Raw genomic sequence first — 24190 nt, forward strand, 5'->3', positions numbered from 1 at the left:
CTTTTCATGATGGCTTCAGTTTTTTTTTTCATGTTTCACCTCATCCATAATCGGATAATTTTTGATCTTCGTGTACAGTATTGCAGATCTGGAATCAATGACATAATGAGAAACAACAGTTTTATCTTTACTAGTTCTTTAGATATAAGCAAGAATGTTAAAAATGATCAGTAACATTTAAAGTCATTCTCCAGTCACTGATTTAACCCCTAAGAACTCATCTTTATGCATCAAAGTTACATATTTAGACGCTTTTTTCGGGGTTAACAAAATCCGTCACTGCCTTAAAAAAAAGCTTTAGATCCACTCAGGACTGTCACTTACCCTAGAATGTGCAGATCTATGAATTCCTGCCTCTCTCCTTTCACCCCTCCACCTTGATTTTCTGGGCGTCTTCCATACTTGCAAACTTGCTTGGATCAGGTCAAACTGGATCAGAAAGATACTGAAATCACATAATCCTGGATTCTCAGATGCAATTCGATCATTTTTATGTTGTTTCCTTTTAAAAAAAAAAAAATACTCAGACCGATTCATTGATTATCAAAATATCAGTCTTAAAGTATTTTTTAATTTAATGGTTGACAGCTAATTGAATAATCAGTAATTTTTTCCATCTCGTTGTAGCTTCGATTGTGACAATGCAACTCACTGCAGGCAGCAACACCCCCATATAAATCTCTAATATAACAACTGCAAACTGTCAGACAGTACTTTTTATGAAATATATAATACATTTTCTGGCTGATTGTCTGTCACAGTAAAGCAATCAAACCAAAAGACACATTGAATAAGACATTAAAAAAAAATCTGTAAAATGTCTTTTAATAGGTTGGTGTATTTTTGAAAAAGAAAAAACAGGAATTTAATTTCTTCTTGAGACGTAACTGCGTCTTGATACATAGTGTGGAATAATAAATCATTCAAGCACAAAAACTTATTCCAAAACGGATGATAATAAAACACACAAACTTAAAAAGTGGTTTGATATAATGAACACAGTGAGTTCTTCAAGTTTTCTGAATTGTTCATATAATAGTATTGTAGTTTTATATATTTACCATTTAGGGAAATAAATAATCATCCACTGCCTATTATTCATCTCTGAAAATAGTCATGGTGGTAAAATATGAAGCAGTGGTAAATGCAGTGCAATTTTAGTGTTCCTGTATTTTAACCGTTGCTCATAAATGTTCCTCTTGTCTTGCAAAAAAAAAGAGAAAGAGAGAGAAGAAAAAACTGCATTGAAATGCAACAGGGTCGGAATCAGTTCACTTTTACACAGTCTTTCAGAAATTTAACCTAATGTTTCACGTGAGAATATGATACAACAGTTTCCCAACTGGACTGACATTGCTACAGGTAAATTATTATAGTTATAATTATAAATATCTGTAGTAAAACTGCACTTCATGAACTGATTGAACTGAAAGTGAATTCACTCCAGCCCTGCACAAGATTAAAGCAAATTATGCTGAATACTCAATGGCCTCTTAAAACTGCTACGGCAAATAATATAATTATATTGTATTTATGTACATAATATACAGTTTTAAATAAGTTACATAATGCACAGGTAAAAGGGTATAGTATCTATTAGGTACATATCATATTACAAAGGTCTGTGACAGTATGGCTTTGTAAATATACATTACAATATTGTCATCAGAAAAAGCAAGTGCATTCAGAGGACTGTGTTTTGGCATCTTGCTCATCTTTTCAGTGTGTTGTTAACTTTAATGTCAAGTCTAATTGCTACAAGTCTTAACACTTTTTAAATTTTGATATGGAGACCTTATATGAAAAATATATGACTCTTCCAGCAGATTCAAGAACAACAAGATGCTTAAAGACAGACATCTAACTGCATAGGCCACACTACAAAGCATAAGGAGTAGCCTCTACTTGCTAAGCAGCGTTTTAAGGGAGCGGGTGAGTGCGTTAGCAATGGCCGACATGGTGCTGGAGTGGCGGACCAGGGCTTTCACGCTGTGCTCCCCTGGCGCTCCCACGGTGGCAGCCTCAGCTGCTTTGAGCAAACAGATATAGTTCATAACAACCTCATCAACCTTTGCCACGACCTCTCTTTGTTGGTGTGAAGATGAGGCTCCAAGCCCCCGAACTAGACACATACAAGCTTCACAGAGACAGCATAGCACCTGAAAACTACAAGTTACAGCTAGCAGCATTTCCTCAGGACTACTGTGGGCCTGTGCCATCCTCCGACATGCCCTGCCTAATTCTTTTGACTCGACAGAGAGGAGTGTCTTGTACTGGGATACGTCCTGGATAGGCATCTGGAATCCGCGATCGCAACGGCCTATGCTGGACCTCACCAGAGCAATGAGCTCGCTGGCATCACGGCGCACATCATTGAAGCCGGATGGGAAGCCATACATGCGGTCCTTGAGTGAGTTGATTCTCGCCAGGCGGTCGCTAAAGCTCATGTTATTGAGGACTTCCCCGTACAGCTGCTCCCCAGCAGCATCCACTACCGAGCCGCAGGGTAATATCGATGATGCACCGGCACCGTCATTGAAATTATTCCCACCACGGCTTCTTCTGGGCCTCTCCCACTCAATGTCATCCTCCTCACCTTCGGGCTTACGTTTAAAGAAACAGTAGCTAAAGGGCCCATTGCATCTCCAAGGACTGGTGTCCAATTTTTGAGAGCCCTTCATGTGTTTTGCATCTTTCTGTAATGGAAACGCCACAGATGCCCTTCTACTGTCGACCCTATTGCCTGTAGACCAGCATGTAGTGTGGGAGCCAGATACAGATCCTTGGGAGTAACTCTTGGAGAGCCGCTTCCTTGTCGGTCTTCGTTGGACTTTTGTGTCACCTTGCTGGGATACAGGTGGTGACAAGGGCTGCTGGCTCCGGCTTCGGGTGGGCTTATCAAACAGAACTTCCACGCTACCAGAATTGGCAGTCACATTGCTCGTGCTGCGTTTGAGCTCCCGGCCACGTTGCAGGCTATTGCTAAAGTGATCTGTCTGTGGCAGGGTTGGGGTAACAGCCTGAATGTGATTCTGACTCTGCCGGGACTGAATGGGATGGATGGAATCTTGCGAGTATCCTGAGTTGCTGCAGCTAGCATTGAGCTGAGACATGGGAGGAGGTGGTGGAGGAGGTGGAGATTGTGGGTTGGGTGTGGGAGATGTGAGACAAGCTCTACTGCCAGTAGATGCCTGCCTGATAAAAGCAGAAGGGTGATCTCCCCTCCCAAGCGAAAGGGCATTGAGATCTGCCCGCTGACCACTTACCCTGGGAGCACCAGAGAAACAAAGAGAATCATTAGGACGAGAATGAGGAGACTGACGAACTGCATGCTTTGACCTCGGGTCTGATTTGAGCCAGTCCTCTGTGCTGCCACTTGGTTGGCTTCTTGACCGAGGTGGGTGTCTGTTCACGGCACCTCCACCATCACGGTTACCACCTGCGCTGACACCCCCATCACGGCTAACACACCCCTCTCTCTTATAGAGTGACAGAAATTGCTCAGGATCCATACCACTCCTCTCTAATTCACTCTCTAAGCCAGAAAAGGAGCTCCTCCTCTCAGAAGTAGCTGGCCTAAAATCTAAGGTGTCATTCGGCCTCTGAGCATGCATATCTGGACTTCTCTTGAGTTTGGCAGGAAGTGTGGCAGAATGATATGAACGTGAATTTTTATTAGCCATCTGCATGGCGGCTGCATTAGGGTTCACCAAATTTGGGCTTAGAAATGGGGATGATATAGAAGAAGGCATACATGGACAGCGAGCAATAGTATTCCCCCGATTCTTAACCATTTCAACAAGCTGAGGATTGCTAGTGATAAAGCGCCTGGTGTCCTTTTTCACTGCTCCTCCCATGCCTGCACTGTGCAGCTTCCCTCCCTGATGCATCTGGCTGACCGTTAGATAGTTAATCAGTTGTCTATAGGCCTCGCTGCCTTCCTTCTGGTTCAAACCCTTCAAACAGGCCTGTTGTTTAGCAAGCAGATCACTGTGGGACCTCTTATTTCCTGTTGTCTCTTTATGTTTAGATGGCGTGGCCGAGGAGGGTCGGCTTTGTTCAGCAGGGGGGTGAATATTGGGCAGCATTTTGCGAAGTAGGGCAGGGTCCGCATGAGGGTGGAGGTCTTTTCCCTGAGTGCTCTGGCCAGGGATGCCGTGAGGGACTCCAGGTTTGTTATCTTCATAGTTTAGCACCCTGAGTAACGAGGAGGAGGAACTAGAAAGCGGGTGCCTTTGCAAATGATGGTGTTTTGCTTCAACCGCACCAGGGCCAAGTGGTGAGTCCGTGGGGGTGGCACAGGCACTACTGTTCGTGCTGCCACCAGCATCCAGTGATGAGCACAGAGAACCCTGAAGTGAACTGTGGGCTTCTCCTTGTAAACTTGAAATCCTTTTCGCTAGATGATACTCACACAACCGTGCAACACTTTGTTGTCTCGAAATTGGCTGATGGTCATTCTGTATGTCTGATCCCTGGTCGGAACCCTCTGATTTGGATTTTTTGGTAGGGGACAACAATGATGCTACAACGAGATGTTCATCTTGCTCAGCAGCTGCAGCTCCATTATTTGTACTGCAATCCCCTAAGTTGGCAACGTCTAAGAGGCGATCAGAGATAGCGGAAGAAGGGCGGGGACTTCTGTGAGGGAGGTTGTTCACTCCAAGGCCCTCAGCCACAGAATTTTCTGCCAAAAAAGAATTCTGTCTTCTCTGACTTTCCCCTTGTTCACAGAATGAAGTGCGCTGGTCCAAGTCAAAATGTCTGCGGCTATCGCCTCTTTCAAATCGATGCCCTTCCCTTGTGCTGAAGGTGTTATACTTTCCACTGGAGTCTGCAGATTTTTTATGGTGCTTGCCTCCTGGCGTGGTAGAACTTGGACGCTGAAGAGTGGCTGAGAGATTAGTCTGGGACCTCATGTCCAAACTTCCTGATGATGTCGTCTCCAGTTGGGGACTCCGCCTTGGAGGAACTGCAGGAGGCTGCAGGTGTCGCGTTGGACTTCGGGCTTTCTTCTGTATTGTTCCTGCTGTGCTGGGTGAAACGGGGAATTCAGTTTTCTCCTCGAGCAAAGGTTGGTAACCTTCCCTGGTAGCCACCAGAAGACGCATGTGGCTCTCGGTCAGCCTGTGAGTAGCAGCTAGTTCAGAGATTTCAGTCATCTCTGAGGAGTTGGTCTCATTGCCAGAATCTGAGGACGACTCTGGGCTAAAGCCACGAGATGAGTAAACACCTAGAACATAAGAGATGCAGGGTTAAATATAAATCATTCAACTGAAAATAAAGTCCAGGGTACAGAATTATTTTTTACTAAATAAAAATGGCCATTATATGAGGGGTGGTCAAAAAGCTTAGATGCTGTTTGTGGTGTGTGTGTGTACAAAACCCATCACAATTATAGTTTTGTGACTTCTGTTCGGTACAATTTCACGATGAATTTCAAACTAGAGCAGAAAGTCTAAAGTCTGGAATGAAGCAACCTTCATAGTTCATTACTGGCAATGAGAGGTGGGACAGCGGTAACCACTATGAGAAGAAACAACAATTTTAAAAGTGGAAAATCCTGTCATTTCCAAAACTAGGCAAGGGACATTAGGTCAGAAGTGCACCAGGGAGCATTACAAGTACTGCAGGAGTGTTGAGAGGACTGTGTTGCTGCACAAGGAGACTACTTTGACACAGCAGCAAAATTTAAATGAGTAATGGCTACTGATTTTTCTAGCGGCAGTCCTTAAATGTTTTGATCAACCCTCATACAAATGGTTTCGGTTCTGAAGTTTTAGATGTGTTTTGGGAGTTTACTAACATAAAGAAAGCCAGAGGTGGGAGTATAAAAAAGAAAATGTGTTCAAGACAAAATAACTTTGTTAAAACCAACACAAATAAGGTCATTCACATTTTATGGTCTGAATGATATCAAAAGAGGATTAAACAATGTAGACCAAAGCTCACTGCTTATTTAGTAAGGGTTCTACTGATTAAAAATGATTGAAAATCAATGCAAGACAAAGACGTAAAAAAAAGAGGGAACAAACATGATTGCGCTTGCATTACATTCCAACAGACCTGGGTTGTTGCTGCCGGGTGGAGGAGGGGGCGGCCTGTGTTCAGAGACAGAGAGAGCCTCCAGTGCCTGCAGAGTATTTATGGTCGCACTGTCTCGCCTTCTCTCCCCTCCCCTGCTCCCCTCCCCCTCCCCATGTGTGGGAACGGCATCAATTAACGACACCGGGATATCATCGTTGTCGCGTGTGCTTAGAGGCCTTCCCTCAGGCGCCGTGTCCTCATCTGAACTGTCCCGAAAGCCCGGCGGTGGAGCCGCGATCGCGAGGTTGAGGGTCTGTAGCAGTGTGTCGTCTTCATCCTCGTCGACGCCGTCGTCTCCCTCGGGAGGAGGCAGCGAGGTCAGGTCGATGATGTCGTCAGTCGAACCAGAAAGTGAGAGGAAGGTGGCTTTGCCGGCTGCCGTGGGTAATCCTCCCTCTTGGTTTGCACCTTGTCTCTCGTCACCCACAGGCGTCCCCCCGGTGGAGTCTTCTTCACAGGAAGCATCGTCGTCATCCTCTGCATCATCCGTCGTGTCGCGGTAAAACAAATCCCTCAGCAGTGGCTCCTCACCACCTTCCTCACTTATAATGTTACTATAGACATGTGTTAGACCACTGAAGTGAAATGGAACTCTGTCCTGTTGCCGAAAGTCTGTGTTGTTGTGCAAGTAGGGTGGTCTGTGCTCGGGCACCTCAGGGCTCTCCAGCAGTCTCTCGTAGCCTAAGTTCTTCGGCTTGTTCAAAGGTGGGTTCCCCCCAAAAATAAATGACACTTTGGAGCTCCGAGGTGAGTCTTGAGGTTTGTGCCTAGTAGCAGGGGGAAGAGGAGGAGGCAGTGGACTTCTTCTTGACCCAAGGTCTCTGTCAGGGTTTTGGGGTTCATGGAAATAAGGAGAAATGCTGTTCTCCCTCTGCCCATTATCTGTATACTCAGAGTCTCTGTTGTAGACCTCCCCCTGGCTAGGTGACGGCTCCTCGTTGTCCCCCAAAGATGTGCTGTACGGCCACTCCAGGACACGATCCTGACCTGCAAGGCAGCAGCGAGATTTCTATTACTTTATGTGTTTTATAGTTTATTTTGATTAAATTTTAAAACATTCTTTTCACCAGAATTCTGAGTACTCTACTTCAACATGTTTCATGCTGCACTGTAAAGCATCAATTTTTAAGTCGTTTTCTTCCAAAATGTGTCAGAGTGAAAGTGATCATCAACTTCTCAACTTGTTTTAGTTTTATATGAAGTTTTCTGCCACGACAAAGATCTTGCTCTGTAAGGCATTCACAAGTCAAACTGTTTCAAATGCACTTTTTGAAAATTGAACAGCATAAATTGTCCAAAACTAGAGGGATCAGTGTTTCCTGATATTTATAAATAGAGTATCTTGATTACATTATGAACACAACATATAATAGTAACTCACTATTGTCATCCCCTCCTGGGCTGTTACAGCGGGCCATGCTAAAAATAGATCTCCTTGAATCCACTAGGAGGCGATAGTAGCCTGCTGTTAGACAAGCAAGGTTCATTGCATCACTTGACTCCATAATCAGTGTGATGGGCTGTTAAAAAAAAAGAGAGAGAAGGAGGGAAGCAAGGGCAGATGGAAGGAGGAAGAAAAAAGAGAGGAAAAACAACAGATGTTAAAATTATGCAGGGCAAAATGATGTTTTTTTCTGGTACTTGTGTTCTCAAACAGAACAGCGCTCACCCTGACATCCAGAACATGCAGCTCCAGTCGGACGTTGGTCTCATCCTCAGTGAGGATTTCGATGCGGTTGACGTGGCTGAAGTCGGCCAATAGGGCCACAAGGTTGGTGCGGGTGTTGATGACGTGGCTGATGCCGTAACGTGGACCCACTAACAGCGTCACCTCTGTCTGTTTCTCACCTTGCTGCAGAAAGTAGTGCACATGTATGAGACAGTTCAAAGGAATTTCTTTCCAAAAAGTTGTCTGACAAAACTCAAGTTCATTCTCAAACTTTTCACATCCTTTCTGGAACTAATGTCCTTACCAAAAGTATTGATTTGAACTCCCTCCCTCCATAGAGTCTGAGTTCGCTGAGGTACCTCAGGTAATGCACCTTGGCCTGCAAAGCAGTCAGCTGGGTGGAGAGAAATGAAATCCATTAGTAAGCATCTAAAACCAAATCACTTGAACAAATGCATTTGTCTTCTAATGTCATCATGTAAAGCACTCTCGAGCCATTTTGATCTAGACCACTGATTTTCCATTATATCCCATCATATCATTTCAATCAGATCAGAATGTGAAGAGCCGCTCCACTGCAGCACTCTGTGGCCTGCTTCTACAGACCTATGCCTCTTTAGTCACTTACGGTCAATAGGATTTTCAAAGTTTAAACTTCAAAGCATCACAATCAATTTCAAATTACTGATGCTATCACTTGAGTGAGATGTGTATTTATTCATGACTTGACATTTTATCCCTTCACTGTTAATTCTTTCTTACACCACCTAATCCACAGTGAAATCTATTGGTATTTAATGCTTCATCAATCTCACAAACAAAAGCCTAAAAGGATGTTTGACCTTGCCAGTTAAAACATGACATCTACATTAAAAAATGTCTATTTTTGAAATTGTTGCTCAGCCTTAACCACTGCTTTTTCGCAGAATATAGCCTTTTGATGAAGGCTGAGTGATAACTTCAAGACTGTAATGAGAAAGGTGACTTGGAGCGTCGACAGGTTGAATTGAATGTCAGTTTATTGATGCTGCTTGGCTGTATTTCTCTCTAATGAATAGGCAGGATAGTAGCCACCACTGTGAATGCAAATGATTAGTCAGTGCATCATGCTGCTCAGGCCACAACAATAAAACCGCTGGAAGGTTAAGTGAATAACATTGATGATCTCGTTACAATACAGTGTTCTGATGGGAAAAACCTTGGGTCCTGGAGTTCATGTGGATGTTTGTTTGACACGTAGCACCCAAGTAAACCACACAACTCCCAACGATGCACAGCAGAAACTGCTCAGGGACAGCTCAAGGAATAAAACAAAAAGCCAAAAGCATTGACCTGGCCTCCAAACTCCCAAGATTCCAATCACAGAACACATCCCATCCACTGAGACCCTACTCTGCAAAGTACTACACCCAAAGGATCTGTTGACATTTTGCCAGTGCCCAACATCACAGGACACCTTCATAGGTTCTGCGTCCATGTCCGGACAAATCAGAACTATTTTGGCAGCATGAGGGAGACCTACAGGATATATTGGTGTATAGAGAACATCCTCAATGTTCTATTTACATTGATTCTCCAAGTCCGGAGAGATGGGACACTACTCTTCCAAACAACATTTCATCTTTTGCTGTTTTGAAGGTCAAGAGTGATATGGATCCATCTAAAATCTCCCAAAGGTGTCCATTTGTGTTGACTGCGAAGGCCAAAGCACATGATTCACATCATTTTCATCAAATCATTCAGTAACCCTTCGTTCCCTATGGATAGGTGCGGCGTCATCCTGGAAATACCATTTCCATTAGGATAGGAATGTATCATCATAGGATAAAGGTGATCTCTCAGAATTGCTTTGTATTGATTTGGCCAAATGATGACCCCAACAGCAGAACAGAGCCACTAGGTCCTTCCATGGCGGGATAAAAAGTTCAGTTTTTTCCTAAATGAAGTTTAGGTGTCACAAAACCTGGATGGAATTCCTTCATCGGCTGTGTCAAGCTGTAGCTTAAGGTGGGACATAGAACGACACCAAGTGCAAACATCCAGCTTCAGTGCATGCTTCATGGCTCAGAAACTACAACCATGCGAATCACTTTCCGAATAATATAGAAATATACTGTCGCTATAAAGCAACACATTAGAGTATGATGTGTATCAAATGCGAGCAATAAAACTGACAGAGGAGATAATTGAATTTGTAGCGACTATTACACAATCTTGTCACATTTACTCATTTTTAGAATAGATTTTAGACAGTAAAACGCAAAGCAGAGTGCTGAAGAGATGGCTTTGTGTTGTCATATTATGATATGAAACATGGGTATTGTGAAGGAAAAGCATCAGCATGACTAATATTCAGTCAGGATTGATACACAATTGGTGCTCTCGTGAGTGTTTCTGACTATATGTGGGATCAGCTCAAAATACACAATGTGAGTCATGTTTATTGTGAAGAAACGTGTTTCCCAGTGCAATGCAGTCGCTCACCCATATGTTTGTAATTGTTTCTGGACAAAAATGACACAGAAATGAGCTGTCATTCATTACTGTTGTTGGATATTTATGGGATTTCTTGGCAATTAGAACAATGTAGAGTATTTCCAGCTTTATCCTTGAATTTTGTGCAGTTTGAGAACTAAAACAGCAACAGTCTCCCAAGTTAGGTTTAATAAAACAACCAGCCCCATCGCTCATTTTACTACTCCACAGTATATTAAAATCTACAACAGCAGCCCACAAGCAAGTGCTGTTGACTTAACATAAATTCAATCGGTCTAACTCTGATTCACAAACCAAATTTGCATGACAGCTCAGAGTAAATCACAGGCTACAGTTAAATCTCCAGCACAGGTTAATTCTGTTTTGGTCCGCCGCCGCTGATTTGTACTTGTCAAAGTTGATACGCGGAGAATGAACAAAGCAGCAGCAGCTGCTTGTATCATTAAAACAGTTTCATACAAAGCTATAAAGTTCAGCCAAAAGTTGGATTAAGCAGCCCCCTGACTGGGACATGTGTGTGTGAATATGAATATCTTATTATGCACAGAGTTTGACAGTGTTATTCGCATTAGCATTCAAGGCCCGGCTTGACAAAGGTCTTAGGTTGACAAGGGTGGGAACCTTTACAAGGTTGAATATGGCAGCGGTGCTATTTTAGGATATTGCATCACAAAACAGATAGACTGTGTGTTTGTCTGTGCGTGTGTGTGTGTGTCAGAAGTTTATTAACAAGGGCAAAGGAAGACAAAGAGAGCTGGTTACTTTTTTCCCTGGAGGCACGAGGTTCTGGTTGGTTTTGAGGATGTGTGTCAGGGCCTTCTTGATGTTTTTCTCCTTCATGCTGGTCAGCACAGCGGGAGGCAGGAACAGCGGCAGACCCCACTCTTTTCTGTGGAGAGGAGATTGATTTCAGCATAAAGCCGTCCTTGGACAAAAAAAAAAAAAAAAAAAAAAGCATTTCCACCGGACCTTGGTTAAACAGTTTCGGTCTAAAGCTGGGAATCGGATGACGCTCGCTCTCAGACGAGCTGTCAGCAGCAGAACAAAACAATGAATTGACTTTCAAGAGAACGACTTTCTCTGTGGAGGATGGTGGAATTTTCTATGCTGAAAACGAAAGAATTTATGGTACTGCAATAATATACACAGAATATTAATTTTACATGAAATAGTTTTCTTTGGTAATATATTACAATGTAACATTATTTCTGTTTGGTTAATTCTGTCTTATATTTAACTATATTTAATGACAGAGAACTCAAAAATACCCTCTGTGCAGTATGATTAAGTTATATTGTCATAAATCCTAAAAAATAAAGTTTCTTTACTTAAATTTATTTTACAAAAATTAAGTAAAACAAAACAATAAATGAGTAAAAATAGAATCAACATGTATAACATCTCTCCAAGTGCCAATTGTAATATATATATATATATATATATATATATATATATATATATATATCACTACTTGTACTTTCAATCAGTGTCTTATCTGCTCTGTGGAAACACTTCCACTTTTGTTATGCGCCTTTTGGCTGCACTTTGAGTCACTAATGGCTTCCTGGTTGTGACAAGGAGACAAGGAGAGCAGAATATTTTGGCTGAGATATGGTTTATTTTCCCAACTGAACTACATTTCACAAACGATTAGTTCAATATCTGTCCAAAATTTCAAAATCAAATGATTGTTTCTGGTTGTACAGTTTCCGGCTCTGATAACTAGTGTAATTTTGGAGATTTTTAAAGGAAATTAACAAGCTGTTTAAAGATGCTAGTGAATTTTGGAGTTCTGACAGTTAAATCACTTGCCACTTAAGAAAAAATGTTATCATATGAGTCTTGTTTATTTTTTTAGTTGATGTAACTGATTGTTAAGCCAAATATATCCAATCAAGACAGAAAGAAAAAAAGGACGTGTTCTGCTAACCCTGACAAACTTCTGCAAAACCATCAAAAAAACTTTTAGAAAGTCTACGTCAGTCTTTCATTTATCTTTGATGATGCTGCTCCAGGCAGTACAACAGTTTAACATTACAGATTAGAAGTGTCAAAAAGCCCACACATACCCACAACTGCATTTACAGACTTACTGGATATATTTGAGCGAGACCTTCTGACTCTGCCTGGTTGTCATGTTGAGGATGTACATCTGCAGCGCAGCCAATCGTAGCGCGGCGTCGTACTTCAGCTCCGGGCTGAACCGCTCCAGGACCACGTCGTTACAACTCTGCGGCAAAGCAGGAAACAAAGTTACATAAGAACCCCAAAGTCAGTTTGTGGCCTTCTGAGGCACATGTTTTATCTCTCTGAAGAGCAAATACAGCAGCAGTGCATCACTGCTGAGCAGAAATACGTCATTCTCAACCTTGGTGGCTTGAGATCCCTTCAAAGGGACGCAGCTTCCAGTTGGAAGCACGCAATGGTGAACTCCAACAACAAAAGATGATTAGCTTTCCTTGTTCCAGGCTATTTCATTTGACTAATTATCAAAAGAATCCTGTGGGGAAGCAATTTATTATATTTAAGGGAAGGAGTTTATACAAGCGTTTATTTGAAGACTTTATTTGCACGAGGATTTTGTCTTGAAAGGATTAATAATTAAAATACTATTCGTCATCTAAAGTCTTTTTTAGACCACCTCCAAAATGTTAGCTAATTTATTTAGTTTTACAAATGCTACTATTAGCATTGGCTACCTGAACATAGAGGTATTCAAACGCCACAGCGTCTCTCCGGAGCAGCTCCACGGGGTCTCTGGGCACGAAGCTGATCCTAAAGAAACACTTCATCTTGTCAGAGCCGGGCCTCTGGGTCACCTTGGGGACAAAAAGATAGACAGAGTGAATAAAGACAGAATGAAAACAAGCTATGTGTAGAAATATAACATTAACTAAGATGCAAGTGGGTTCACTATGAGTTGGAGGCATAGTGGTGGTAGAAGCAGTGATGATAGGTGAAAAGTATGAGCAGCAGTAGCAGGATCCAATGTTTTGGGCTGGTAAAATTCAGGATATCTCAGCCTTAGTTGCATAAATTTCAGTCCTTGAAAACCACTGTTAAATATGCTGCACTTATCCTCTGCATCTCATTATAGCTACTTCATTACTCTGACGTTATTGTGTGATTAGTCAGATCGACCTAAAAATATCTTGTGTGTACAGCTGGAGCAGGTATTTGTCAGCTCGGAGCTCAGACGCGCTGACACTTGGGTGCCACCTCATCAGCCGATCTTCAGAGGCTCCCAGAACAATCTGTCTTTAATGTTGCAGCCGCCTCCAGCTGGAGAACAAGAGCTCTTAAGGAGAGTGAAAACCTCTCAGTTGTTTTTTCCATTCACAAGTTTGCAGTTGTTTTTTTAAAAAGCTCAAGAAAAGAGAAAATTCAAAAAGAGGAATATGGGCTCTTTAAAACGGCTTATTAGCATCATGTTTGAATCAGGTTTTGTATGTAAAATCAAACACATTCAAGGAAAAAGTATAAGGTAGTACAAAATGTAAATATTCAAGTGAAAAGTTCAGTTTTTAGTTATATTCCACAACAGGTGAGACACATGTAGCACCAGCAGAATTGGCATTAGTAGTGATATCATATTCATAATCATATTAAGTGCTATTTGAGTCGCTATGACCTAAAGACACGGCTGTGTAATTCAGCAGCAGTAACCCACAGAAACCCAGCTTGCTTGCTGGGTCATCTGTGCATTTGATTCCATTTCTTATTCAAGAGAAAACCACAAGTCCAGCATCATCTTTAAAATATTGATCGTATTTTATAAATTATTGAATATCCGAGAGCAGAGAGAGGGGCGGACAGAGAGAGCTTATTTTCCATTTCAAGCACTACCAGCTCTCTCCAATGCACCGGTCACTGAGATTGACACCCAAGTGTATTAAAGTCTAGTGTACGGTTTAGCGACCTGTCATAGAAGAATGACTCTTAAACATTCGGTGCCATTGTGCGCGCCACATGCAGAGCTTCACATCTGAACTGTGTGGTATGAATATTAAAATTGTCCTCTTGTGATCCTGCAGCCTCATTAGAATGAAGCGGGCACACTGTGAGTGTGTGTGTGTGGGGTGTGCATGAGTGTGTGTGTTTGTGGGAGGGTAGGTGTAATGTGAGCTGTCGCCCCGCTGTGCCTGTGCTGATAAATGACACCAGGGTCTAAATGCTGCTTGAATACTGAGCAGGAATGTGTGTGCGTGGAAGTACGTGTGTGTGTTTGAGTGTATCAGACGTAAAAAGAGACAAAAAAAAAAGAAGCGGAAACATCTACCTGAGTAAGCATCTCCTGTTCGTGCAGGAGAAGCAGTTTGCTTCCAGAGCCTTCGGTCCTCTGCTCCAACATGAGGGAGAAGTGCTCAATGCATTTGATTGACAGCTTCTCTTGCAGGGTCAGGATCACTTCCTGAAATAATAATGCAAAAAAATAAAAAAATAAAAAATAAAATAAAATAATAATAATCAGAAAAATTGTTTTGCGCGGTTATTTAATAGAGCCCCATGTTTCTATTTTTCAACTATTCTGCAGGAAATCAATATATTTTTCACTGCTAAATAAGCTTCTCATGTATAACTACTGTCTATCTACATGCAAACAAAAAGATAAATATTTTTTCTAAAATAAGACTGTCACCATATCAAAATTTTATTATGTCATTATTATGGTCAAAATGTTCACAATAACAATATTATCACAATATCTAAAATTTACCATTAGTCAAATAAACTTTTTATTCTGTATTTTGTGTCATTTATGGCAAACAAAATTGTAAATATACATTGTCACACATAAAAAACTAAACATTTTTTTGAAAGACTGCACAAATTTTATGGCCAAAAAATTGTGACAATGATATTATTGCAATATCTATAGCTTTGTTTAATTTTAATTGTTTTTTTTTAAATTATGCTATATGGCGGAGTTATATGACAATCAACATACGTCTGTCTGTCTGTCTGTCTGTCTGTCTGTCTGTCTGTCTGTCTGTCTGTCTGTCTGTCTGTCTGTCTGTCTGTCTGTCTGTCTGTCTGTCTGTCTGTCTGTCTGTCTGTCTGTCTGTCTGTCTGTCTGTCTGTCTGTCTGTCTGTCTGTCTGTCTGTCTGTCTGTCTGTCTGTCTGTCTGTTGGCAACATTAGTCCAAAACGGACAAACGAATTTCAGTGAAATTTTCAGGGATGGTCAGAAAGAAAGAATAATAATAATAATACCATATATACACATATAAACATACAAATAAAAGGCTAAAGTACGATGACATTTTCACTGTATGACTCTCAGTAGAATTCATGTCTAACTTAGTATATTTTGTGATTTATCTCTTTTTTGGCAAACGAATTACACTCAAAATAAAAGTACAGGGATGCAGAGAGAGTCTGTAAACCAAAAAGAACAATGAAAAGGCAACCAGAGGAATTAAATCATGAACATCTGGCATCTCTGCTGAAAACAGCAAGTTAAATGTTAGTTGAATTTATAAGTATTGTATGAGCATGAATAATATGATACTAATATTACATTCAACATCACTACTACAATATTGATTTCTTTTGTCAGATTTCTTTTAAGCAATTCCCCCAACATCTGCAATTTGTTCCAATTTGTATTTTTTCACACTGTACAGCACAGTGTAGCATTAGAGTTTTGTATGGAACTAGGTCACAACCATAGAGGTCCACGAGGGGAAACATATTCAGAATATATGAAGGCATTATGCACGAACTTTGTGCAAATTCACACAATATGGACTGTGTGCTTGCAGCAGAAACAAACTGAGAAGTTCTTTATATCTGAGAAGATATATCTGGGAAGAAAGTGAAGTAGAGGTTAACTTATTCAGCTGATAACTACATCTTTAATGCTACTTTTCCCCAGGTTTCAACGTCAAAATATGACTTGGTAAATAAGGTGTTTTGCTCCCAACAGGGCTGTCACTCATCAGATCATTTACTTTCTGCTTCTCTGAAGCCGAGGCAGCTTACATGAGTTACAGTATATAGAGTAGCACGGCAGCAGAGATCAGATGGGCGAGCTGAGTTTAAGGCATAATACAGCAGCAGCGACTGAGTTCATCACTGAGTCATGAATCATCCACCTTGCCAATTATATAGCCTCATGCTGAGCCTCGAAATCTTGTTTTCAGATAATAAGGCCTGTCCTGAATAGGAAAAAAAGCAGTCCTTGACTTACTGTGGACCACATATTGTCAATCACCTTTATTATATACACACAGAATTCAGTTTTACATTGAATGCAGTTGTTACATCTATATATTCTTCACATATTAATATGTATTACCTCATTAGATAATATTACTGTCATTGATTATGGCGAAAATTCTGATCAGCACACTAAGACTTAAAATAAGGTTATTTCTTACCTGAATTCAGTGCATCTCCTAGAGGAAAAATATAAATAAAACTCTGCACAAAACACCTCATTTGCTCGCTGAACGTCTGCTTACCGATCGACACTACAATTCACTGATGTTCCCTAAACGCCTCACATGTAGGTAGATGCTAGCTGCTAGGCTGTGCACAGAGAAGCTTCTAATCTCAGTTACTGAAGCACACGCAACTCAGAGAGATGTGTGATCACAAATGACTTAGAAAAGAGTGAAATAAGGTATTCTAATGTCAGATTTATCCAAACTGAAATCAAAAGATTTAATCTGCGTGGTCTGTTTGCTATTAGTGGAGTTTTCTGAGTGGAGAACTCATTTAAAATGCCAATATCGCAGTTGATCATGTAATAATGGGAAGCCAAAATCATGATCACAACTAAAATTGTGTCGCCCTCATCGCTTGAGATGAATTTCATAGCTTAGCCAGGTAGCTCAGGAGCTAAGCAGCATAATTTAGGCACTTAAAACCTAAAAAATGCTAATGTGGAATCAATTAGAATTAAAGTTGTCATTTTTATCCCTCCACTACAAAATGTTGGATTTAAAACATCAGAAAGATAAAATACAGATTCTGTTGATTAATATTCAATTAAAGGCCTTATTTCGGTAACATTTTTTGCTCGGAAACTGAGAAGACAAACTCATTGTGCTCCCTTGATTTCTGAGGATCACGACTGAATAAAAATCAACAAGTCACAAAATCCTCGACAGAATAAATAAGGTGCTCAAACAAATGGAACTCAAAAAACGACTGGATTTCATGGTCTGGGTGCATATCGAGACGCGCCAATTTGAACTTGAAATGAATTCCACTCTTTGTAATTATAGATTGAGCTGCGACTGCTAATGATGTGCCTGAAAGCGGTGAAACACACGCACCTTGATCGAGGTACTGCTGTCAAAGCGAAAAGACTTTGTCTGCCCGTTCTCCAGGTAGACCTTCAGGACATTTGGCATGAACAGAAGAGAATTGTCCTTCACCGGGTTCTGCAAAAGATGGACAACGATCAGTCTTTATGCGGTTTAATACGTGACCGGAATTCAATGTCGTGCCATTTTTGTGATTTCCTTATCTGTCTCACAGTCACTGAGCTGTCCGTCTTAGGTGAAAACCATCTGGCATGCCCTATATAGGTCATGCAAGAGTGTGTATGTGTGAGCGTGGGGTAGAACTCACTGGAACCTGGCCGTTTATAATGACCTCCTCAGCAAAGCGCACTTTGACCGGATTGGACTTGAGCATGGCTTTTTTGGCTGCACTGATGAACGCTGATTTAGGGGACTAAGAGGCAACCGTCCAAAGGGAGGGAGAGAGGAGTGGAAGAGGAAGAAAGAGACGGACAGATGGAGGGAAAGAGATAAAGAGAGGCATAAACACATGCTCGAATGCAGAGGAAAAAAATAGGTTTCAGCACATTCTGATTTAGAATAAAATCGACATTTAAATCGATATTACCTCTCTTTCTTAAAATTGTGATTTATTTGGACCAAAAAATTCAAAAGCGCTTTCACGAAGGAATATAGAATCATCATTTCATCTCCTTTAAGAGATCAGGCTGTCCTTATTCTGTATTTTTCTCTATGAAAACATCAAAACCAACAGACTTTTCATTCTGTTGCATTCAACCTTAACCCCAACCTAATGGAAGAGTTTAAAAAATGAGACTTTAAAAATGCTCAGACAAAAAATAAAGCTGGGTACTGTAGTTTTAAGCAATTGTTACTCAAAGGGATAGAATTGTTGGGTCTATTTTCAGAGGCGGATTGATACACAGCAGCATTCACTCAATATTAACCACTGAATCAACCTTATAAATTGCAGTGGAATAAAATATTCTCACCCCAAAGCCAATTTAATAGCATTTCCTGATTGTACTGCATGATCTTCACCAATAAATGGTATTGTAACAGAAATATTAATATCTCCTGATGCATGTGGGTTTAAAGCTGGAATAGGCAGTGGTATTTTGATGTCAATGGGCAAAAAACTCACATTTTTCTCACAACATAATGCAATTCAATTGGTGTTTTGCACTACCTAGTTTTAAACTTCATTACTGAACTTGGAGACAATCATCAAAAAACTATTTTACCGATAGCCGAACCAAACGCAATCACATGATATCACACAAATGAATAAAGTACGTTAGGCTAAAAGTACATGAATACAGTGTGTATTGTGTAGGAACGACTGATTGTTGGTTTTGACCATTTTATGGGATAAGTTGATAATAATAATGATAGTGAATATCACTAGATTTATCCTTTAAATGCAGGAGACAGGCCTGGAGGAGCCTTTTGGCCAGTCACAAATAGCATCCTTTATGTCAGGATTAAGAGCTGTCATTATGACTATGCTCTAAAATATTCATTTGAACCCCCCAGTTTTTAAAATATGAACATACAGCAAATCTTTTTCCAGATTCCAAATATCATATCAGCACAAATACATCTTACAGGAACTCCATGATCTACTCACAGGATACGGCTGGACAACAGTCAACATGATGGATTCTTTGCAGCTCCTGAAGCGAAAAAAAGACAGCAAAACCACAAGGTCATGAAAAAAAAAACGACCATCGCAGCGAACAACACAAGCAAATAAACAACAGGGACTTGATTAGCTCTTGTGGAATGGAATGAGATGCCTCTGGCGAACACCATTCACAGCTAAAACCAGAAGCATGAACACGCACCCACTCATTAGTTTCCCATTCAATTTAAAGAAAAAAACAAGTGACCGCATTTCTGATGGAGTGAAGCCTAATTTTGAGTTGTACGCACCGAAAGAGCAAGCACTTTAATTCAGAATATTTATTGTATTTGTGTGATGAGTAGAACTGTATTACCATTAGGCAGACAAGTGGAGAGCATCGGCGAGAACTTCATTGGACTGATATTAACGATGTTTTAAAAAGCAAATGAATGATAATGACTTTAATTAATTGTTGTTTTGTTGTTGTTTTACTGCTATGATTAATGTTGACGCCGCTGCTTAAAATGCTCGAAACGGCTTTAATTGGAATATAAAGTTAATTTATGTTAATGGAACGCTGCTTTTCAAGTCAGTTTAGTGAGAAGTGATGGGAAATGGTAGTGCATGCTTTTGCATACAGAATCGCAATAAAGCCAATGACATGTAGCTGTATGTTTTTTATGGTTTGGAGATTATTGCCTGCCTTAAATTTGCCTTTTTTTAAAATTGTTTTTATGACTATGAGCACCGTAGTTAAAGACAATATATGTAGAAAAAAAAACACTAAAAATAATGTGACAAATACGTCTAGTTTATAATATATTAGTGAAATGGACCTCTCTCTATATAAAATCCACCTCCTGAGTTGATCTGATCTGATCCCGTCCCCGAGGTTCTTTACCTGACGAGATCGATGACCCGTTCTCTCGGAGCCGAGCTGACGGGTTCATCGTTGATCATGATGATCTCATCGCCCGGCAGCAGCTTCCCCTCTGATGGACCACCTAAACGCACAAACACATGTAAAACAAGCCGTCAAACCGCTGTGCCAAAACAGCATTTACAAACATTTACTGATGATTATCTGCGAATAAAGCTGCTGAATATGTATTTGTGCCTTTTTTGTGTGTGTGTGTCACCGTGCAGGTAATTTGTAGATAAATCCACTTTGTTGAGTGTGTCATTTAATAAATGTGAGCATTAATCTACTGCCTGTGAGCGCATGTGTTCCCTTCCTCGGGCAGCCAGTCCAAACAGAATATTCATTAGTTCAATTGTCTGCTTAGAATTCAGCACTGATTGATTATTGAGATGCCTAATCACTCTGTGCATCTGTGCAGCCAATAGAGCTGACAGCTGATTGGAGTCTGTAAGCAGCAGTTTGGCAGCAATTTGACAATCAGCTAGTCAACCAAAACAGTTCAGTCATAATTCTGTGTTCATTTTCTTTCTTGCGTGTGGTCAGCACTAACTTACGTGTGCAATCGCAGGCTGTAACATCCAACAGTCTGCATGGTTTCGTGGTAAACAATCCCGTTAGCAGCTGTTTGAGCTGATTAGCACGCTTCAAATGGTGAAAACAAACTCATAAACACTCTCAGATCTGCGCTCGAGCAGAGCTGGAGGTATTAGTACTTGAGTTCTTACATTTTCTTTGTTGCAGTGGTATTGTTTTCTTTTTGTAGCTTTATCACATCTTGCCAGAGTTTAATGTTTTACTTTGAGTCACTCAAACACCCAGAGGAATGACTGGGTGGTACAACTTCAGTACTTCACGTAATGGAAATTCTTTCAGATGGAGGAAAGTTTGCAATGTGATAGCAACAGCTTTAAAAATCAGCTTTTGCTCAAATCGTGATAGCAACTCTGAGAAAAATGGAGAAAATACATTCCTGCACAATGGTGTTACAGTGTAACATGAACAAATGGCATCTTTTTCACATGTTTGTGCACCAAACAACTGGTCTAAAATGATGTTTTCTGGTTATACAAGGCCAAAAAACTAAAGGCCTTAGAAACTATGGTTCACAGGGGATGCGACATGAACGAATTTTGTGTGTCTGTGATGATTTGACAGATGACTGACAGCAAAGCAGCTGGCCCGCTAGGCATGCTGGGCAGGAAAATGGCGAGAAAACCATGATAAGTCCAGATAATATGAAAAATGTCTCAATTCTGACTTGGATTTTTTCTGCAGAAGTTAAGGGAAATATGAAGCAAGTTCGTTTATTCTGTCGATACAGTACTTAAATAATATAAATGCAGCTGTCTGTAAGAATTAAATGCAACTTTAAGAGAAATTATATGGAACATAATGTGTTTCTTGTTAAATTGCAGAGAGGGTTCAAAGAGCTCCGTTCTTACAGATTGATGTAAGTGGATTTTCGCTGCTAGATGAGAGAATTCCCAAACAGTGAGCGTTGGTGGGCAGTAACAGCAGAATTCCTTCTTGGAGATGTTTGCTCAACAGTACAGCTTGGCAGCCTTAAGTCGGAACTCCAGAGAAAATGTAAACAAAACTGTTCCGTGCATCACGATATTGATCAATTCTTCATGAAAGACATGGATATTGATGACTTTCATGCACATGTGAGTCATTTTACAACAAGATAACAGAATATGTTCCACTATTTTTATAACTTGATCTTATAATGTTGATGTTCGTCGGTGTTTAGCTCCGTTACGAGCGTTTTATTATATCTAATTCCACTTCCATGGTATGTTACCCTTCAGGCAGAATTATCAATGTACTTTTATTTTGAAAATGCCTTTATTTTGAAGTTGTCTCTTGACAGTTGTCACTTCATGTCCGCTATTCTGATGTTTAGCTTTACACATGTACATGCTTTTCTGGATGCGCGGCTCTCTACTTTGTAAACGCCACAGAGGCAATGTCATAAGTAATAAACATCATTTTTTGACTTACTGGTCAAGTTAAAAGGATTTATTTACATGTATTTATGTTGCTTTATTCTGTTTTTGTTGCCGTCTTTACTCTGTCTGTAATGTGTATCAAGAGCCACAGTAAAGAAGTCAAGTTTGCTATGTCTCATGATTCATTTTGTAAGCACGAGTTTAACTAGTTGGACAGCTGCAGCTTTTATCATCACCATTTTCTTTGCCATCAGAAGAGTCTGACTTAAGCTTGGGAGTCATAATGAAGGGCAAAAAGTTAGCGAACACAGCACAATCCAAGGTGGAACACAACCGGAGAATGTACACAAAGCCGTCTTATAGCGCCGCACGACGACATATTCATTCGCTCTGCTTGCCAACTAGTTCCACGTAACCAGTTCCAACGTGACCAGTTCCAACGTAACGACGAAACGCCGTAGGTCGAGGACATCGTAAACCGAGGAGCCCTTGTATAATGGATTGGATGAAACATTTGACATTAATGTGTACGATTTGACACCCACCTGGTGTAACAGAGCGGACCACCACCGGTTTTTCGCTTCCCGCCACAAAGCCAAAGCCCAGGACCGGGTCCCGTCTCATCTCCACCAATCGGGGAGCAGGAGGGACCCCATCGAGGTGGACCTCCTCCAGGGAGCTGCTGTGGGACACTTGGCTGGAAAATAAGGAAAAACAAGGAACAAATGAGTTCAATTTATGTGGTAAAAGAAACACAAGGAAAAAGCACATCTTGCTTTAATTCACTTAAAGTTCAGGCATTTTGCTGACTGACTTACTGACCCAGAGTGACGTAAAATGAGTCAGCAATTACTTTCAATTCACGATGGCATGCAGCCGGTAATGACAGATCAAATCTCTTCTGCTGGTTAAAGAACATGACTGAGTGCAAATTAGAAGTCGATAAATTAATTCATTGGTACAGAAGTAAGAGTTTCAGCTTCAACAGATAACATTAAACTCAGAATGAGTGATTTGAGTCGTTCGATCTGCTTTTCATAAATCAGAGCTTTGGCTTAGGTTTGCAACATTTTATGCTTAAGAGCCACTTATAGCAGAGAGCACAGGTTCTGCATTCATAAAATGCCGCGGATTTGCAATCTGGAAGCTATTTGCCTCTTACAGCCACATAAAAGTCCACAGACAATCCCGAATGAAAGTGCACCGATCATTTAATGAGGTCACAATTATTCATTTTTCAGTCTGTAAAAACTTGTACATCTTTTTAATGCAGGCTCTGTAAAGGTCCTTTTTTCTTATTTTCTGCAGCTGTTGATTACAGTTATAGTCATTATTGTGAAATCCATTCCTAGTTTTGCACTTTTTCCAATTAATTTCAGTTTAATTGATTCTGAGACCTGAGCATTTGGCAGGTCTCTTTCACAGATGACCTGAGCTTTCCTGAACAGTGTTTCCTGCGGTTACAAACTAATAGATGTAACAGAAATGCATATAGAATGGCAGGATATCTGTATTTCACATGGCAAAGACTACGGAAAAGATAACTGTGTATTCATTAAACACTCCTTTGAAGTGTGATTGTGCAGTCATACCTTTATAATGAGAAGTGACTTAGTAACCTGTCAGTATTGCACAGATTCTGGTGGAAATATGTGGAAATATGATGACATTAATGCAGAAGCACCAGAACCTGCAGTTCCCCAAATGACCACTAGAGGCTGGCTCCAGAGTGGATCAATCCTCATAGAACTTCAGGTTAAAACGTCCAAATTTACACCAGAAAAAAACATGTTTACACCCTGGAACAGCCTGCGGTAGCTTGAACTCAAAACCTAATTTCCAAGTTCATGGTGAATTTTTGGGTTACTCAATTGTTGAAATCGTTTTGGGGCTTAAAGTTATACATAATTAAGGGCTTTGTTACTTTAAATGACTGGTGTGTGCTGTGGCTAGAGAGTTAATGGCCCAAAGATGCTTGCATAGGTAATCTCAGCTTCACGTTGTTGACTAGCTAGACATCAATGGTGGGAGAAACCACACTGAGCTTCAAAACAATTTCTCAGAAACCAATTTCTGGCTCCACTTTTGAACAGTGAACGGAAACAACAGTGCACCATCCATCTTTATCTGCACTCTGTGATAATTAATAGCTTTCCACTGGTGAATAGGATTTAACATTCA

At 40.7% G+C, this 24190-nt stretch overlaps 1 protein-coding gene across 5 annotated transcripts in view; it reads right to left on the minus strand.

The window, feature by feature from the left end:
• Positions 1–809: 809 nt before the first annotated feature.
• The window catches only part of LOC111571714 (FERM and PDZ domain-containing protein 4-like), an 83549-nt gene continuing 60168 nt past the window's right edge, over positions 810–24190 (minus strand). For all 5 annotated transcript variants that reach the window (XM_023275015.3, XM_035950370.2, XM_055008634.1 and 2 more), the window contains exons 3-16: positions 22555–22706; positions 20037–20139; positions 19139–19184; positions 17837–17941; positions 17539–17646; positions 14532–14663; positions 12952–13071; positions 12346–12482; positions 11015–11141; positions 8061–8150; positions 7757–7939; positions 7469–7607; positions 6067–7074; positions 810–5233 (exon numbers count right to left, since the gene is read on the minus strand). In XM_023275015.3, coding sequence (XP_023130783.3) covers positions 1902–5233; positions 6067–7074; positions 7469–7607; positions 7757–7939; positions 8061–8150; positions 11015–11141; positions 12346–12482; positions 12952–13071; positions 14532–14663; positions 17539–17646; positions 17837–17941; positions 19139–19184; positions 20037–20139; positions 22555–22706 — 5782 coding nt within the window. In that variant the 3' untranslated portion in view covers positions 810–1901. The remainder of the gene's footprint in view (positions 5234–6066; positions 7075–7468; positions 7608–7756; positions 7940–8060; positions 8151–11014; positions 11142–12345; positions 12483–12951; positions 13072–14531; positions 14664–17538; positions 17647–17836; positions 17942–19138; positions 19185–20036; positions 20140–22554; positions 22707–24190) is intronic.

This window comes from Amphiprion ocellaris, chromosome 24, assembly GCF_022539595.1.
Source record: "Amphiprion ocellaris isolate individual 3 ecotype Okinawa chromosome 24, ASM2253959v1, whole genome shotgun sequence".
Classification (NCBI taxonomy): Eukaryota; Metazoa; Chordata; class Actinopteri; family Pomacentridae; genus Amphiprion; species Amphiprion ocellaris.